Source organism: Aotus nancymaae, unplaced genomic scaffold (assembly GCF_030222135.1).
Source record: "Aotus nancymaae isolate 86718 unplaced genomic scaffold, 86718_ANA_hifiasm-v0.15.2.pri h1tg000003l, whole genome shotgun sequence".
Lineage (NCBI taxonomy): Eukaryota > Metazoa > Chordata > Mammalia > Primates > Aotidae > Aotus > Aotus nancymaae.
In genome coordinates this window covers 55,780,453-55,798,815 of record NW_026988414.1, presented here as the reverse complement: position 1 = coordinate 55,798,815, position 18,363 = coordinate 55,780,453, and the positions used below count along the sequence as shown (strand labels likewise).

Sequence of the window (18,363 nt, the reverse complement as noted above, 5' to 3'; positions counted from 1 at the left end):
ATAATATCCTGAAGAGTATTTTCCAGCTTGGATGCATTCTCTTCGTCACATTCAGGTACACCTATCAAATGTAGATTAGGTCTTTTCACATAGTCCCATATTTCTTGTTGACTCTGTTCATTCCTTTTTACCCTGTTTTCTCTAATGTTGCCTTCTCGTTTTATTTCATTGAGTTGATCTTCGACCTCTGATATCCTTTCTTCTGCTTGGTCAGTTCGGCTGTTGAAACTTGTGCATGCTTCACAAAGTTCTCGTGTTGTGTTTTTTAGCTCCATCTATTCGCTCATATTCCTCTCTAAGTTGTCCATTCTTGTTAACATTTCGGCAAGTCTTTTTTCAAGGTTCTTAGTTTCTTTGCATTGGGTTAGAACATGTTCTTTTAGCTCACGGAAGTTTCTTATTATCCACTTTCGGAAAGCTGATTCTGTCATTTCATCACACTCATTCTCCATCCAGTCTTGTTCCCTTGCTGGTGAGGAGTTGTGCTCCGTTGTAGGAGGAGAGGTGTTCTGGTTTTGGGTGTTTTCATCCTTTTTGCGCTGGTTTCTTCCCATCTTTGTGGATTTATCCACCTATCGACTTTGTAGTTGCTGTCTTTCTGATTTTGGTAATTTTAAGTCTGCAGCAGCAGAACTCATAAACCCCCTTTTCTTCCCCCCAGGTGTTCTGTCCCAGGGAGTTAGGGCTTTATGATTTTCCGCTGTCTTGCTGCCGTTTTCCCTGCCCACAAGGTGGCAGCCTAGTCACACTCAGCCTGCAGAGGCTTCGCTGAGCTGCTTTGTGCTCCGCCCAACTTCCGTGTGAACTTCCCTGCAGTCCTCTTTATATGGGTGTAGTTAGAACTGCTTCCGCTATGTTGGCCCGCCCCTGTAGTGACGGAGTCTCTTTAGTGGCAGGTTGCCTTGGTTACTGCAAATTGCCCTGAGAACTGCAGGGTATGTCCATAATGGAGGACGCCCCTCCTCCACAGAGCTGGACTGTCCCGCATTCAGTTGTGTTTCCCGTGGCGCGTTTTTGCCTGGGAATCTCCTGGCTTGACTCCCCGTTTCAGCTCCCCTTGCTGGCTTAGAGGGGACTCAGTCTCGCTCACTCTGCACATGGAGCTGCTGCCCCAGGGCGCAGGCCGAGCGGCCGTGCCAGGCAAACCAGCGGCGCTGGCGACCCGTGGGGCTCCTCTGCCTATGAATCTCCTTCTCTGTGGGCAGTAAAAATCCACTGCCCTGTGAGCCGCTGCGTCGGCTGAAGCAGTGGCTCTGAGATTCGTGGCACATTTTTGCCCGGGAATCTCCTGGCTTGACTCCGCATTTCAGCTCCCCTTGCTGGCTTAGAGAGGACTCAGTCTCACTCACTCTGCACAGGGAGCCGCTGCCCCATGGCGCTGGTCAAGCGGCTGCGCCGGTCAAACCAGCAGTGCTGGCGACCCATGGGGCTCCTCCCCCTGTGAATCTCCTGGTCTGTGGGCAGTAAAAATCCGTCTGGAAATGCGGCATCCACTCACCCTCTGCACTTTCTCTCGGAGCTGCAATCCCGAGTTCCTCCTAACTGGCCATCTTGGATCGCATCTGACCTTATAGTTTAAATTATTTTGTTATCAAAACTGTAGGAGGATCTACTAAAAAGTTTTTTTTTTTTTTTTTTTAGAAAACAACCCTGCAATATAGAGTATGAATTTTAGTGGACATACTTATAGCCAGACTTGGTTATTTCAGCAACATTTATTTTCTGGAAATCTGGAAAATTATATCATACAATTGATCACTATTTTCCTACCATCTTTAAATGTCTTAAAATCATACATACCTGCTTTACTGCTAAGCCTTTCTTCACATTAAATATTAACTACTGGATACCAATGTCACTTAAGGCTTAAATATGTAGCTTTATCAAAATGTTAATTCTATTGTCCAGTATTTCATGATTATGTGGCATTTTTAAGTTTAATTCTCAACAGTTTCTTGATACCATCAGTGTTCTCAAATATATGACAAATTGTTTTCCTTCCCTTATTTTGACACGTGATTTCTAAATACTTATAATGGTCTTTGTCAAAATAGGGTGGTGTCATGGACATAAAGATGGAAACAGTAGACACTGAGCACCAGGGACTACTAGAGCAGGGACAGTGGGAGAGCGTCGAAGAACCACCACTCGCATACTGTGCTCACTACCTGGCTGAGGGGATCATTAGTACACCATACCTCAGTGACTTACCTGAGGAATTACCATGTAACCAATCTGTAAGTATGCCCCAAAACCTAAAATAATAAAGTTGAATAAAAAACAGAGTAGTGGCATTATTATTAAAGGTAAAGGCGAAAACTTCTCACTAGAATTTTGTATCTCACTCAGTGTGCCATTTTCTAGAGGTCACTGGGATAGGTTATTTTTCTTTGTGCTACTTTTGTCAAATAAGTAAAATGGATAGATTTTTAAAACATAAATACTCATGGTTTCTAAGCAATCTGATCCTTCATATTATATGGCACTTACTATATAGCATAATGAAATAAATGCTAGCATCAGTTTCTGTAAATTGCCAGTGGACTGAAGTCAGGTAAAAATCTCTTATTGTACTGACTCTTTGATACAATAACTTTATACAAAGTTTTAGTGTTTAGGCAAACTCCTGTTGTCTAGAAAAGTTCATAAAAGAGCAAATAAGGGATTCAATCACACTTGGAAAATAATTTACCATTTATATATTGTCATACAGATTATTGAAATAGTAATTTCCATCTCATTTTATATTATAATGATTATTAGTCTACTTGCCTGTTTATGGTTTTAGTCTCTGTTTGAGAGTTTTCAACTCTATGTTTATTATTTTTTTTCTTTTGTATGTCACAGATAGGATCACGAGACCATTCAAATCTCTCCATTCCTTCAAGAGCTGCTCTTCCTGCTGACACAACTGGTGTTGGCGATTTCTTACCATTGAAAGCTGAGCTTGATACAACTTACACTTTCTTAAAGGAGACATTTATAAATACTGTGCCCCATGCTCTGACATCATCTCACTCCTCCCCAGTGACTATGTCTGCTAATGCCAAAAGACCAACTCAGATTGGATTATGACTTCATGAAATTAAAAAATGAAGGAAGAGTTAACAGTACAATTAAAATGGTTTTGAATGGGGATTTTCTTATCAGTTGACTTTTGTTTCAGCAGAAGTGACAGGAGATTTAAAAAATTTGTGCTATATCTTGATATATTCTGGTAGCTCTGTCTCCTTGAATAAAGAAATAGCCAACTTTTTTTTCTGCAAGTTTTATTTATTATCACAGTTGCTCATTTTTATGTAACATATTTTTAAATGTTAAGGAATGACACATTTTGGGTAATTTCTCTCAGACTTAAAAAAAATCAATAAGCCATTTTAGTCTCTATCTATCAAAGTTGTTTCATACTTGTCTATTTTAAAGCAGGACTGCAATGCTTTAATAGGATTGAGAGAGCTTTTTGAAATGTATGCCAATGATTCCTGTCATTTCATGGCAGCCCGGCCATGGTTCACTGAGCCCCCTCTTCTCTCTTGTCAGCTCAACTGAAGACAAGCATTTAGTTGCAAACTTTAAGCAGGTTGTGCAAAACAGAAATGATGTGACTGCTTCTTCTTCTGCACAATAATGTCACTCCTGGTCAATGTGAGAAGGTCAGGTTGCTCCTTGTAAAGCTACATGATACCACTTGCCCATTTGAACAAGTTAAGTTAACTGCTGAATCTGGTCCCTGCAGGCATTGAAAACTCATTCTTTTAGCAAGTCTGCATTTGATAAGAAAGTAGAGCAATTGTGCTGGAGGATTTCTGTGGTATGTTTAGGCACTTCATAAGGACAGTTCCCACACCAGGATAGCAGGTAATATATTTAGTATAAGCTGAAAAACTTCCAGGTAATGGCTGTTTTGACCTTCAAAATAGACTCCTTTTTTGTTTTTGTTGTTGGTAGGACCCAAGAGTGATGCCCATCTTTGATGCTGACAGAATTTAAAACAAGGCCATTGCCCTGCATTTTCTGCCTTGTAGCACACAAAAGTAAAATTGTATGTCAGGCCGAGATGTCGGGGAGCTGACAAGATGCCCCAGTGACATTTCAGCTAGAAAGAGCAAGTGTCTTGCAACCAAGTGGTCAAATATCAAATAATAGGTCAAGCAGGAAGGAGCTGAGTTCTAACCACAAAGAGGTTTCTGGTAACTTACTTGACAAGCTTTTGGGTGCTTTGTGGCTTGACAAAGTGATGTTCTGTTGGGTATCGCTAGACAGACTGTTCTTTATCGCCTTCAGAAGATCAGACATTGACATTGATTAAACTCTTTAACCCTTAAAGGTTAAATCCTTGCAGTTTGCATCATGGTAAGTGAAGAACAAAAGAATATTTGTAGTAAGAATTTGTTTTTGTATTAATCATTTAACTTCCTAGTGCTATTAACTTCTGATGTGAACTATAGCTTTTGACAGAGTTTTGATACAAAATATTTTTTATATTACTTTTCATTATGGAGTCTTTCATTATGGATACATTAGAATTGAACAGAATGTATTATGGAAGCTTTTTTGTCTTATCTTTACAGTGACATTTGATTCAAATATATCCAACTACTGAGAATTTTTTCATTGGCTATGGTAAATAAGATTTTATGCTAACTATTTGTTAGTAGCCAAATTAGCCAAGTGATTTATGCCATCTGAGGGAACACAGCAGTATTACTGTCACACTGTGTAACACATCCTGTTCTTATAATACTGAGCTACTATAATTAGCTTTATATAAAACTTTAGAAAGCTTTCATGTGGAGTGAAATTATATCTTTTACCAAATTTCTCTTAACTCTTTCCTTGGAATTATTTTTAATATGACCTGTATAACATGACCTGTATGAAATTCACTTACAAATGTATTATAACATAGGACACGCTATTTATTGTGTGGGTACAGATCATTTAATTTCTGCACATTTCAGGACACCTTTCTCTGCTGTTCCACACAATAATTAGGATATTGTTCATATAGAAATTGATAGTTTTTGAGTTCATGTGATATCATTGAGCTTACAATTCTCACTATAGAAAAACATTGTTACTATATGTAACTTCTATGTCTAAGTGTTTGTGTGTGTGTATACTTGCGTTGAATCTGTTTTCAGATCCTACTGATTTTAGAGGAACAAGTACCTTTTAAAATGTGCCCTGGAAAGGCCTTGGTCTTCTTGCCTTAATTTTACAGTCTGTTAATGGGATAACTCCAAAAATAAATGTGTATGTGTCTCCATATATATGGGTATCTGACTTTACAGGTACATTTTGTACAGTGAATTTGGAACCATAAATTCAAAAAGATTATTAAATCAAATCAAAGCATGTCACATTTATAAGCAACTAGATGCTAAAGGCCATAGAAACTGAAGGATGAACCTCCTGAGCGATCATTAGTATTCACTACCAAATATAGTAATATTTATACCATACGCTTTTTTCCCAGAAGTCAGACCCAGCAGGAGCAGAAGATTTAATGACATATCCTATGGAGATCTGAGAAACTCTAGACTGCTTCTAAGCACGTTAGTGACCAATTGCTGCATATTTGAGATCTCTGTTGTGTTGGAAAGTACGGTTGCTCTATCAGCTTCTTTATCTTTTTAAGAATGATGTATAGAGTAGACATATCTCAGGAGAATGACTTCAAATATTTTTGTAGGAGAAAGGAAGTTTTTCTTTACACTTCAGAATGTAGATTTTCTTACCAACCTTCTGTGATCTAGAAAAATACCTATATCATCCATCCTATTAATTCTTAAAGTTATTGTTCTGATACCTAAGTCACACTTCTTTATTGAGGGGGGTTGCCAACATTTTTAATACACATATTTTGAAATGACATAATACAAAAACAAAGAGGTTTAGGATTGCCAAAATCGCCAGCTCAGTGATAATTTAATGAAATAAGCAAATAACCTTTTAAATAGTAGAATGATCATTTTAGTTTAACAAATATCTGACTCTTATTAAACTTAGTAACTCTATTTCCTATTTCACATTTGTGCTATATGCTATTATCAAATGTTTAATGAAATTATTACTTTTTTCATGTTACTTTATTTACCAGGTGCCTGAATTCATTCTGTAGACCATACTGAATAATAGTAAGTTGATCCTATTTCACTGTGCACTTACTATTTTTTCAAGAGATGGGATCTCACAATGTTGCCCAGGCCAGTGTTGAACTTTTGGGCTCAAGTGATCTTCCCACCTCAGCCTCCTGAGTACCAGGGACTATAAATGTGTACCACTGTGCCCTCGCTGTGAACTTTTTATAGACAAGTATTCTAATATAAAAGGTGGAAGATAATTAATATTTATTTAGCAACTGTTTTATGCCAGTTATCATAGCAAAACTAATGATCTCACAATAAACCTGTAGCATAGGTATTTGCATCACCATTTTAGACATGAGTAACTGAGGATCAAAAATGTTAAGCATCTGGCTACCAAAGATCACACAAAACCTAGGAATTAGTAAGCCTAGAGCTGCAGTTCCAAAGCTTGTATTATTTTGAGACACTACCAGTCCTGCCTTCTAGAAAAAATTAACACTTTTTTTAAGAGAAAAAAATTTAAAAATTGTCCTAAGCAGTTAGGAATAATTTTGAAAAGTATGTTTTGGTTTTAAATCTAGATTTCTTATGAATTGATTAGACCAAACAAAATACATACATACTAGTACTATTTATGTAAATAGTAACTGTGAAGTTTGTGTCTGTCTTTCAAAGGAAACACCACCCTCACTGTGTTGCCCAGTGTCTCTAGCTTGGCCCAGAAGACCACACAGATACTCTCAGAAGCAGACTCTCTGTTGAGAGGTACTGATGGTGAGCCAGCCTGACCATGCTATTACTTCCCATTGGAATATAATGACATATGCCAAGTAAAGCAGATCAATAAAGCATTCACTTATGTAACTCTTAGGTTGAAGATTTAAAAATATATTTTCTGGACTAGTGTAGTAGGCTGAACAACGGCCCTACAAGATGCCCATGTACTGATCACTGGAACCTGTGACTGTTACCTTCTATAGCAAAGGGATTTTGCAGGTGTGATTAAGTTAAGGATCTTGAGATGGGGAGATTATCCTGGATTAACCAGGTGTTCCCTAAATGCAACAGGAGGTATCTTTGTAAGAGAGGGAGGTGCAGGGGTTGATTTGACTATGGAGAGGAAAAGGTGATATGATGATGGAAGCCGAGGTTGAAGTGATGTGCTCTAGAGATGGAGGAAGGGTTCAGACCTAAGGCATTCAGGCTGGGTGCTAGAAGCAGAAAGAGGCAAGGAAATGGATCCTCCTTAGAGCCTCAGGATTGTAAGATAATACATTTGTATTGTTGATTAAGCCACAAGTTTGTGGTAATTTGTGGCAATATGTCACAACCATCAAAGGAAACTAATACACCAGTAAACTTTTAGTAATTTTTTAAGAAAGATTAGTACATTCATCTTTTAATATTAGCAAACAGAGAAAGTGTTCCTTCTTTTAAATTATGCTCATCAGTTGTCTTCATAACTTGAATTTTCAAATTCTTTTCAGTTTCCATTTTATATTCATGGCTTCTGAATATAATAAACAAATGATTATATTGGGCTAGCATAGAGTCACACTCTATTGCCATCATTTTTGTTAATTCTTCAATTAACCTGTGATTTTAATATATATTTTAATTCCTACAGTTTTAAAAAAGATGCCTTAAATGTTTTAAATTTATCTTAAAGATCTATTTTAAATGATTGTTTTTATTTGATCCCATTTTGGTTGGCATATATAATAGCTTTCTTACAAAAAAAAATTGAATCTTGAATGAATTTGTATTAATCACAGCTTAAAATAATGATATGGAATTTATGAATTATATATTAAATGTGCCAGAGCATTTTCTTTTACTATTTACCCATGAGTTCAACATGTCCCTGGCCATTTCTCCCTGGCTTTTGTTATAATTGAAGCGAGAGAATTTTAATAATTTTCCCCAACAAGGAAATCTTCTAACATTTTTACAATATAATATTTGAATCCATTTTGTCTTTACTTTGGTGAAAACATATAGTTGTTCCTGATGGTTTAGTTTAATGAGAGAAAGGAGAGCAATTTTAATTGAAATGATTAAGTGTTGAATGAGATCAAACCTAAAATATTGAAGATTTAAACCTAGAGTGTTAAATATTTCAAGTACAGTCAAGAAAAGAAAAGAAAAAGAAAGCCTCTGGTTCTGTAAGGAACCCCTCCATTCCTCCCGTCCTCCTGGTTAAGTGAAACATAAATGTGTAAATTTACATATTAGAAGAGCTCCATCTTTTTTCTTAACCTCAACAATTTTATTACAAGATTCTTTTCTGACTGTGGAATGTGTTGATTGACATATCCAGATATCAGATGTCCTGTTAGTTCATACTGTGGGTGCCTACGTATTTTTTCTGAACCACCCCTCCTGCATAATCTTTTTTAGCTGTTTTTAACAAATCGGGATCTATAGGTCTCCCTAACTGTATCTTCTGGGCAAATTACATTTCCATGGACATTGTGATGTGAAAATGTGTTCTTACTCTTTGTAGTAGTGATACCTAATTGATATCACATGCTATAAGTTGTAAAATCTCTGGATACAGTTTGGGAAGGAAATAAATCAAAACAAAACTTTGCTCCTTCCTCTAAATCATCTTATGTGTAGGTGTGGTAGATGCTTAGGCATATGTTTTCAAAGCTCTGACCTTAATGTTAGTCAGGCAGCAGAAGCCCCACAACATCTAAAGCTTTGAAAACTACTGGGTTATATTATCTGAAGACAGTTTTTTTTGTGATTTAATTGAGTCATGGTTCATTGTCTTTTATTGCATGTTAATGCCAGTGAAATGCTGATTGTTGACAGAGTCCTCCCAGTGAAGCAGCTCCAGAAATGTTGTGTGCTGCTATAGGAAACTACATAAAATAGGAAGGCTTGTTTAGATCTGAAGAAGACTCATCTGACAGGTTAAGAGCTATCAGATATTCATAAATATTCACCATGACAAGAATATAAGGTAAGCTGTCTTTAGTAGATCCCTTCTGTGTTTTGGGTATCTATATAGGAGAAAAATCTTAAATGTGATCTAGGATGAATGGAATTGTATTGGATGCCTAGTAAAAAGAACCATAAAGTAAATAATTATAGGCTATATGATAGGACATCTCATTTTTGACCTTTTCCTTCAAACAGTAAGCAAAATACATTCTCTTTTTCAACATTTACTTCCGGTTTAAAAGTAGGAGGCTTAGGCAGTAAAAGTATACATGGAAAGCTTTGGAACATAGACAGTCCCTGCAAATCGTTTAAGACCTGAGGTTTAAAGACATCAATTCATTCTGGTGACTTTGATATACAACTGACTATTGAACTCATTGTAAATGCTTCTATGGTTACAGAAGCACCACTTCAGTTTTCCTCTGGGCTGAGGAGTATCATTCTAAATATGTACTCTGAACACTATTTAGAGAGATTCCTATGAAGCAGACTTCTCATTCACAGTCATAAAATGCTTTGTGATAACGAATAGTGGTGGTGTTCTCACTGAAGTGTCATGGGTCCAAGAGGGCACAAACTACATCATAATGTATGTGACTGGTGCACAACAGGTGGAGCTACACAGAACAGTCCTGGCACATGGAGGTCATCATCAGCTTCAGCATCCTACTTGGGCTTTTTGCTCTCTTTAATCTGTGGGGAGGCAGAATCTCTGTTCTTAAGAGACAATTTTGAGGAAGTTCAACATTGATTTTCCTGAACATGAAGTTAGTCAGAGTAGAAACCCTGGATCACTTTATCTCTAAATAGCTTTTGAAATTGGCAGTCACCCTTTAACTAGATGTATCTATTTCACAACAATTCAGGTAAGAATTCAAACACCTAGGTTAGAGCACATACATATATATTTTTAAAAAGATATAATTCATATAAATATAATGTGTCCTTTTAAAGTATACAATCCACAGTTTTTCACATATTTCACAAAGATGGAACAGTTATCACCATCTAATTCTGGAACATTTGTATTACCCCAAAGAGAACTCTCTACCCATTGGCAATCACTTTCCATTACCCAATCTTCTCTCTCCTGGTGACCATAATCTACTTTCTATCTCTATGGATTTGCCTATTTTTATATATGTCATATAAACAGAACAATATGTCTAGCTATTTCTATCTGGCTTCCTTCATTGAGACTGATGTTTTCCAGGTTTGTTCATACTGTACCTACTTCATTCCTTTTTAAGTGGAAAAATATTCCACTATATGAATAGACCACATTTTGTTTATTCATTCACCAATTAATTGACTTGATTTATTTCCAGTTTTTAAAATTCAAATAGTTTTGTTGTGTGAATTTCTTAGTATTTTTCTATATACAAAGTGGTGTCATCTGCAAATAGACATAGTTTTACTTCTCCTTTTCCAATCTAAATGCCTTTTATTTCTTCCTCTTGCCAAATTGTCTCAGCTATAATCTTCAGTATGATGTTGAATAGTAGTAGCAAGAGTGAACATACTTGTCATGTTACTGATCTTAGGGGGAAAGCATTAAGTCTTGTACCAGGAAGTATAACATTAGCAATTGGGTTTTCATAAATGCCCTTTATCAGGTTGAAGATGTTCCCTTCAATTTTTAGTTTTGTTGGCTGTTTTTAACACAGAAGGGTGTTTCCATTTGTCAAATATTTTTTCTATATCTATTGAGATGATCATGTGGTTTTTGTCCTTTATTCTATTAACAGATGTCTTTTTTTTTTTTTAATTGCATTTTAGGTTTTGGGGTACATGTGAAAAACATGCAAAGTTGTTGCATAGGTGCATTCATGGCAGTGTGATTTGCTGCCTCCCTCCCCCTCACCCATAACTTTGATTGATTTTCACACATTAGACCAATCTTGCCTTCCTGTGATAAATCTCATTTGGTCATGGTGTGGTACATAATCTTTTTTTTTTTTTTTTTTTTCATGTTTCTGGATTCAGTTTCGTAGGACTTGTAGATTTTGCATCTCTGAAAATAAGGAGTATTGGTTTGAAGTTTTCTTGTGATATCTTTATCTAGTATTAGGCTAATACTGGGCTCACAGAATGAATTGGGAAATTATCCCTTCTCTTCTGTTTTTTGAAAGAGTTTGGGAAAGGTTAATGTTAATTTTTTTGAACATACTTAGAATGTATTAGTGAATTCATCTGGGTCTGAGCTTTTCTTTGTGGGAAATTTTTTTGATTATTAAAAAATCTTTTTTTTTTTTTTTTTTTTTTTTTTTGAGACGGAGTCTCGCTCTTGATACCCAGGCTGGAGCGCAATGGCGCGATCTCGGCTCACCGCAACCTCCGCCTCCTGGGTTCAGGCAATTCTCCTGCCTCAGCCTCCTGAGTAGCTGGGATTACAGGCACGCGCCACCGTGCCCAGCTAATTTTTTGTATTAGTAGAGACGGGGTTTCACCATGTTGACCAGGATGGTCTCGATCTCTTGACCTCGTGATCCACCCGCCTCGGCCTCCCAAAGTGCTGGGATTACAGGCTTGAGCCACCGCGCCCGGCCCTAAAAAATCTTTTTAAAATGGTAAAATATACATAACAAAAAATTTACAGTTTTAACAGTTTTTGATTATTTAGTCTCTTTACCTAAACAAGGCTGTAGTATTTGGCAAAACTTAATAAAGATTTGAGAATAACCAAAGGGAATTATATTATAAAAAGTAAAATATTAAGACTGGAAATAGAAAGACTCCTTCATGTTTTTAGAAAGAGGCCTTCCACAGAGTGGCTCTCCTAGGTCTGCTGCCATGTTTTGGAGGCCAGCTTCCCTCTCCACAGTGGACATGCCCTATAGTGTATCTCTTTCACTCAGAGTCCAGGCACTCAATCCATACTGTAAATACTAAAAAGAGCAGGGGAAAAAAAAGTCTCCGCTTTCCTCCCAAACTTCTTCCTAGCTACAGTCTCCTGACAAAAACTGCATACATTAAAAAAAAGACTTTCAAATATAATTATACAAAGCAGTTAATGTTTTCTGGAAATTTTCTATTTCTAGTTAGGATCTTGACTTCACCTTTGTAGAACCAAAAGGTTTATTGAAGTGTTTTTTCAGAAACAGGAATAGTCTGCCCCCAAATTCCAACAACAGCTGTACTTCAGAAAATACATGTTATTTGTAAAATTTCAATGGTCCTAGAACCAATTCTTAAGTTGGGCTCAAGTTAGATTTCTTAAATTGCCCCTATTCCCAGAGTGATCTCCCCAGCAAATGGCTCAGAGAAGGGGGTCAGCAGCTCCCCTTCCTCTCAGCACTCTCAGCATCCAAGTTCTATTTCTGAGACAATAGCCAGCGTGTAAGGCCTCTCTGCACCCCCCAGGCCCATGCTTTACAATCTGGGTTCTCTCTCAGTGGAGACCTATTTTAATGGATTTCTTCAAAGCCATCTTTCATGGCCCCAAATGATCCGTAGAGATCTTTTCTTCAATCCTTTCAAGCTATAGAAGAAGGTCCTTGGCATTTGTCTAAGGTTTACCATTCTATAATACCTGGACATGTATTCTGTTATAATGTCATGGTTGAGATTCTTGGATGTTGCTCATACAGTTTTTTTTTTTAAAATAACTATTTCAAAGCATCTGTTATAGGCTGAATTGTGCCCCCACCCCCAAATTTGTCTGTTGAAACCTGTATTAGTTCGTTTTCACACTGCTGATAAAGACATACCCAAGACTGGGCAATTTACAAAAGAAAGAGGTTTAATGGACTTACAGTTCCACGTGGCTAGGGAAGCCTCACAATCATAGCAGAAGGCAAGGAGGAGCAAATCATGTCTTACATGGGTGGCAGCAGGCAAAGAGAGAGAGAATATGCAGGAAAACACCCTTATAATAACCATCAGATCTTGTGAGACTTACTATCATGAGAACAGCACAAGAAAGACTTGCCCCCATGTTTCAGTTAACTCCCTCAACACATGGGAATTCAAGATGAGATTTGGCTGGGGACACAGTCAAACCATATCAAAACCTTAACCTCCAATGTGATAATATTTTGAGATAGGCTTTTTGAGAGGTTCTTCAGATTAGATGAGGTCATGAGGGTGTTCTTGATGGGATTAATGGCTTTATACGCAAGAGAAGGGAGAAAAAGAAAACACTCACTCTTTCTCCACCACATAAGGACACAGTGAGAAGGTGACTTTCTAAAAGCTAGGAAGAGAGCTCTCATCAGGAATCAAATCAGCTGGCACTTTGATTTTGGACTTCCCAGCCTCCTGAAATAAATGTTCATTGCTTAAGCAACCCAGTCTGTGGTATTTTGTTAGTCTGAGCTGACTGAGCATCTTAACTTCCAGTGAAAGTGTCTAATTAATATAAGCAGTGCAGATTTATGTCTGATGGGGATGACAAGTGGAAAGATCTGTCTGGTGTAGACACATAGAATTGTTTTAACTTGTTAACTACCTAAACAATGTTAGATATTCTTTTGCGGATAGAAATACCCAGCCCATTTTAAAGTAGGCCAGAAAAACTGGGAGATTCTTACTACTTCAGAAACAATGTCTTACCTTTTCTTTTCCATAACACTCTCCCTTCCCTTTCCACCCCTACCTTTTTCTGGCTCTGTCTCTTTTCCATATACTCTCAGCATGACTTCCTAAAGGTACAGATTAAATGGTTGAGGTTATTTGAAAAAGTGTCTGAAGTTCTCCTCCAAGCCAGAAGGAATTGTACTATAAAGTAGAATAATTTGAAAAGGAGGAGTTTGTCTTTTTCATGAACAGTAAAAAGCTTTCAATTCTTTTAATAACTGAAAAGCCTTATACTTCTGTTAGAGTCTCTAGGAACCTGTGATAAAGTTCATATTGTAGTTGTAGTTTATTCTGTGAACTGGGAGAATGCAAACTTCTTTTGAGAAGATTCTGGCTCTTTCTGACACACTTCCTCTGCATGGAGCATACTGAAAGCTGATGTATGAGTGTTACAAATTAAGGTGTTATGTTTGTAATTAATATAGAGGAAGATATTATAGCACAGACATAGCCTTCATGCACTTCTGAGAACTTCTCAGAAGTTCAATTAGCAGTAATTGAGCTTGTTTAGTGTTTATGGCCCAGAGTAGTGGTATGAGAATTTAGAACCGTATTAACTCACCAGCTGTGTGTCCTTAGGCAAGTTATTTAACCTTGTGAACCTCAGATTCCTCTCGGGGAAAACAGAGATAACGATACCTTCTTTGCTGAGCTCTTGTAAACATGATGTGATAGAGTATTTAGCACACATCCAAATGGCACACAAAAGTTACTGTCTCGGATGGGGTAATTTGATGATGAGGCACCTAATCCCACTCAAAATTACTGGAAGGAAAGAGGGATAATTCATGGTACCCGAGGGCAGGAGTGGAGCCAGCCTTTAGAGGAAGCAAGGAGTCTCTTGTAATGCAGCCTCCCTCTCCTCTGTCCCTGGAGGGTGTCTGCTCTCTCATCTCTCGGCCTTTCTGTCCCTCTACTTCCTTCTCTTTCTTCTACTGACTGGTGCTCTCAGCCTAATTTCCACATGACCCAGGCATGGGCACCATGGCTCTGACTCACTTAATTTTTCCATTTAAGAACCTAAAAGAGTCATCACAGTTATTTCCCTGCACTCTTCTGTGTCCAGACAGAAAGGGATGCTACCTGGTTAGCAGACACAATGGGAGGAGACCGAGGGGGACATGGGTAGATTCTACAAGAAGGTGGTGTAGGGACGAGATTGAAATAATGGGCATCTCCAGAAAAGTCACTCAAGCATTAACATCCATTCTCTCTTGAAGGTTGCTTCCTACAAATAAATCCCACCTAAATATGTCAGTTCTTACCCTGGATTTCTTGTGCAGCACTTAACTAAGGACTTGCTTTTGCTTCTTGAAGCTCCTATTCTAGTTTTCATAAAACTACATGATCCTGGTTATCCTCCTACTTTTTTGATAGGTTCTTTTCTAGATCTTTTCAGACTCTCCTTCCTCTTTCCTCTTAAATACTGAACATTTTTCAAGGTTATACATTCCTGCTAACTCTTTTTCCCCAGTTCTCTATCCCTTGATGAAATTCAGCCACAGAGAACTTGAAACACAATAGTTGACAAGTACATGGGAGTGGTCTTCATTTCTCTTTTTTCCTGTATCTTTAATTTTCTAGCAATAGTTTTCTTTAAAAAAAAAAAAAAAACTATTTTAACTTATTTCTCAGACTCTCTTCTTAATGTTTTCAGACCTGGCAATATCTCCCATATTTTGTACAGTTTATATTGTGGATTTTGTGATCAGTTTTGGGGTGTGTGTGTGTGTGTGTGTGTGTGTGTGAGAGAGAGAGAGAGAGAGAGAGAGAGAATCTCTGAAGCATATGTAGAATATCTGGGAAAGTGGCTAGCAGGTTCTTAGCACCTTTTATAAGGGATCCTCAGTTCTGCTCCCAAAGTCTCACAGGCAGTTGTTCCTGGATAAACAGTTGTGTTTCATACTGTTTGAGAAATCTGTCACTGCTGCTAGATAATTGTGTAAGGAGTTATAATAATCTGCTCAATGGGATGGATGTGATTGCCTGCAATGAGACTAAATCTATAATAATGCTTTTATTTGTGTTTGTTCATCCCAAGGTAGGGAGGTAAGAGCTAAAGTTGTATGTGTGTATGTGTGTGTGTGTGTGTGTGTGTGTGTGTGTGTGTTGGCATTTGGAAATCAGCACTATTGTATCAACTTTACCTCCAACTGCTAAAGAGGAAATTTAAGTAGATAAACCAGAAACTCTGCTAAAAAATGTCTTCCCACACAGAACCAATGAGGCAGCAGAAATAGCTTTTTCCACTCCTCTGCAGAATAAAGACTAGGGACATCTATAGTCCTCTGTATCAGAATAAACTACAGTATAGTTTCACATCAAGCAAAACTGGTCAGTATTTCTTTAAGGTGGGCAACAAGATAAAAAAGAAGGCGAAGCCACTGAAGCCATGGGCCCTGGACCAAACGTGAAGTCTGACAGATAATTTGGAGCCCTAAGGCCTATTGTGGTCAATGAGAAAGCACAGACTTCCAAGTCTCAGAAAGCATACCACAGTGGATGGATATAGCTTCATGCCTAATTAGAGAGGACTTAAAAGATGATACTAACTTTGTGCCAGTAATAGTGCCGCTGTGGTTAGGTATGTGGTTAGGTATGTAATTATGCACAATCTTTCTGGAAAGCATTTGACCGTGCGTGTGTGTATGTACAAATATATGTATATATGTATGTATACACATATATATGCCATAATTATTAGATATGTATATTACCTTTGATACAACTTCTAGGAATCTTTCCTGAGGAAATAACTAGAGGGCTAGAGTAAGATTTCTCTGTGTGATATGCATCATGGAGTTATTTTAAACACATTAGTAAATAAATTGTCCAGTAAATCTTATATTCATTTAATGGACTATCATGCAATATTGAGAATCATTGTTTTATAGAATATTTATTGACATTTCAAAGTTCTCATGATTTTTGATGAAAAAGATAGGATAAAAAAATTTGCTCTATAAATTTTCCACCCACAGATTTTCATAGATGGAAACTAAGCCTCACAACAGAGCAGAAAGGGGTCAATTCTTCTCAACAAAAACAAATATTGTGCTAAGTTTAAAGTCACTATGGACTTTTGCACAAATAGATCTACATTTCAGAACCAAGTCTATTGGTGAGTCAAAGTATTTTTATATGAAAATTTTGATGTATTTCTATATTTATACATGATATAAATATATATGTATTGGTACATATATGGGAGAAAAGGCATCAAACACATCTACCAGTGGTAGAATAATGAAAAATTTTTCTTTTATTCATATTTTTATAAATTTCTAAATTTTTTACAATGAACATTTATAATTTTATATCTAGAAGAAAATAAACTCCATAAAGATAGCAGAGCAACATTTCATTGTGGATACAAAGAGGCATACAGGAAGTGAGGCTCTGTAATTATGTGGCAAATGGAAATAATCTTACTTGAAATAATAATGCAGTACACCAAATGAAAAGGTGTTTTTTTGACCGATCATACACTTTTCTTTTCTTCCTAAGTTTTAAGTAAGAGATACACTTGTAGGTAGGAACACACTGATTCTTTAGGCAGATTACTCCCTTCCATTCAGTTATGCCTTTTAGTTTAACCTATTAGTCAGCAGCAATATCAACACTATTAACAGGGACAGTCCTTCATTTGGGCTTTGAGTTCCTCATTTGTCCTGGTAGCAAGGCTTTGTGCAAAATACATTATTCAGATTCTCTCATAATTTCTAAAAATGCCCTATTGTTATATTATCTTACAAACAAGGAAATTAAGACCTAAAGAGATTAAGTGACTTGCCCAAATTAGGCAGCAAAGGAATGGCAGATTCTTCTGATTCTCCAACTTTTGGTATACTAGAAAATACTGACAATTTAGGAAGAAACAAGTTAATACTGTAATACATAGAATAACTGACCAAAGATGATAATTCAGTATTTATTTATTTACTTCTGATCTTCCCATGAGAGGCGGAGATAATGCAGTACTTATTTAAAAAGAGAAAAAATGAATATGAGTCCCTTTGACAGACCCACATGGAGCTTTGGAAGTACTTGATAGTATCCATCAAGAAGTGGTCAGACCACTTGAGTTTCGTGTGCAGCTGTTGATGAAGTCAGATAGACTGGTTAATCCATGGAGAATTTGCAGGTCATTCTTTTTCTTCCCATTATTGGCTAACTGTAAACTCTGTACTTGGTTGAAAGGCACAACAGAACCAGGTGATGAACAAGAAGGGATAACTTAGTAAAGGAATGAAAGCAGAATCTTAAGAAACTGCTGATGCTTAGGAAATAAAAGGGGCTGATAATAGCAATTAATGATTGTGAAATCTGGATCTCTTTGCTCTGAGTCTTAAAATCAGTTCTAAAACAGAAGAAGATTAAAATACATATTGATCTGCTGATAGGCAAAAGGTAGAGTTTAAAAGCAAAGAATTGACCAATATATATTACGTTAATTAAACCCTTCTCTGCGATATGGATAAACACAAGCTGAAAACTAGTATCTGTGAGTTCCTAAATTGATTCTGCATTGAGTATACTTCAAAGATGCAGGACCACGTCTGTCTGCAATCACCTTCAGAAAGGCTGTCTTGCTGCAGAGGGATGCCATAAGACACTTAACAGTCTCGTTCCAACTGATCCCCAAACTTACTTTACTAATGCAGCGGGTGTAACAGCAACAGGCTTTGAAGTGCAAAGCCTTCCTTCAGTTATGCGCTCATTAAAAACTACCATGCTCTCG

The 18,363-nt window shown here is 37.1% G+C and overlaps 1 protein-coding gene across 9 annotated transcripts in view; it reads left to right on the top strand.

Annotated features, from left to right (window-relative positions):
* The window catches only part of CCDC171 (coiled-coil domain containing 171), a 408,737-nt gene that overhangs the window by 337,146 nt on the left and 53,228 nt on the right, over positions 1 to 18,363 (top strand). For 7 of the 9 annotated variants that reach the window (XM_012453490.2, XM_064381342.1, XM_064381338.1 and 4 more), the window contains 2 exons: positions 2,055 to 2,237; positions 2,848 to 3,256. The exons of the other annotated variants lie outside the window; for them this stretch is intronic. In XM_012453490.2, coding sequence (XP_012308913.2) covers positions 2,055 to 2,237; positions 2,848 to 3,075 — 411 coding nt within the window. In that variant the 3' untranslated portion in view covers positions 3,076 to 3,256. Of the gene's footprint in view, positions 1 to 2,054; positions 2,238 to 2,847; positions 3,257 to 18,363 lie in introns of those variants that run through there. 9 annotated transcript variants of the gene reach the window in all.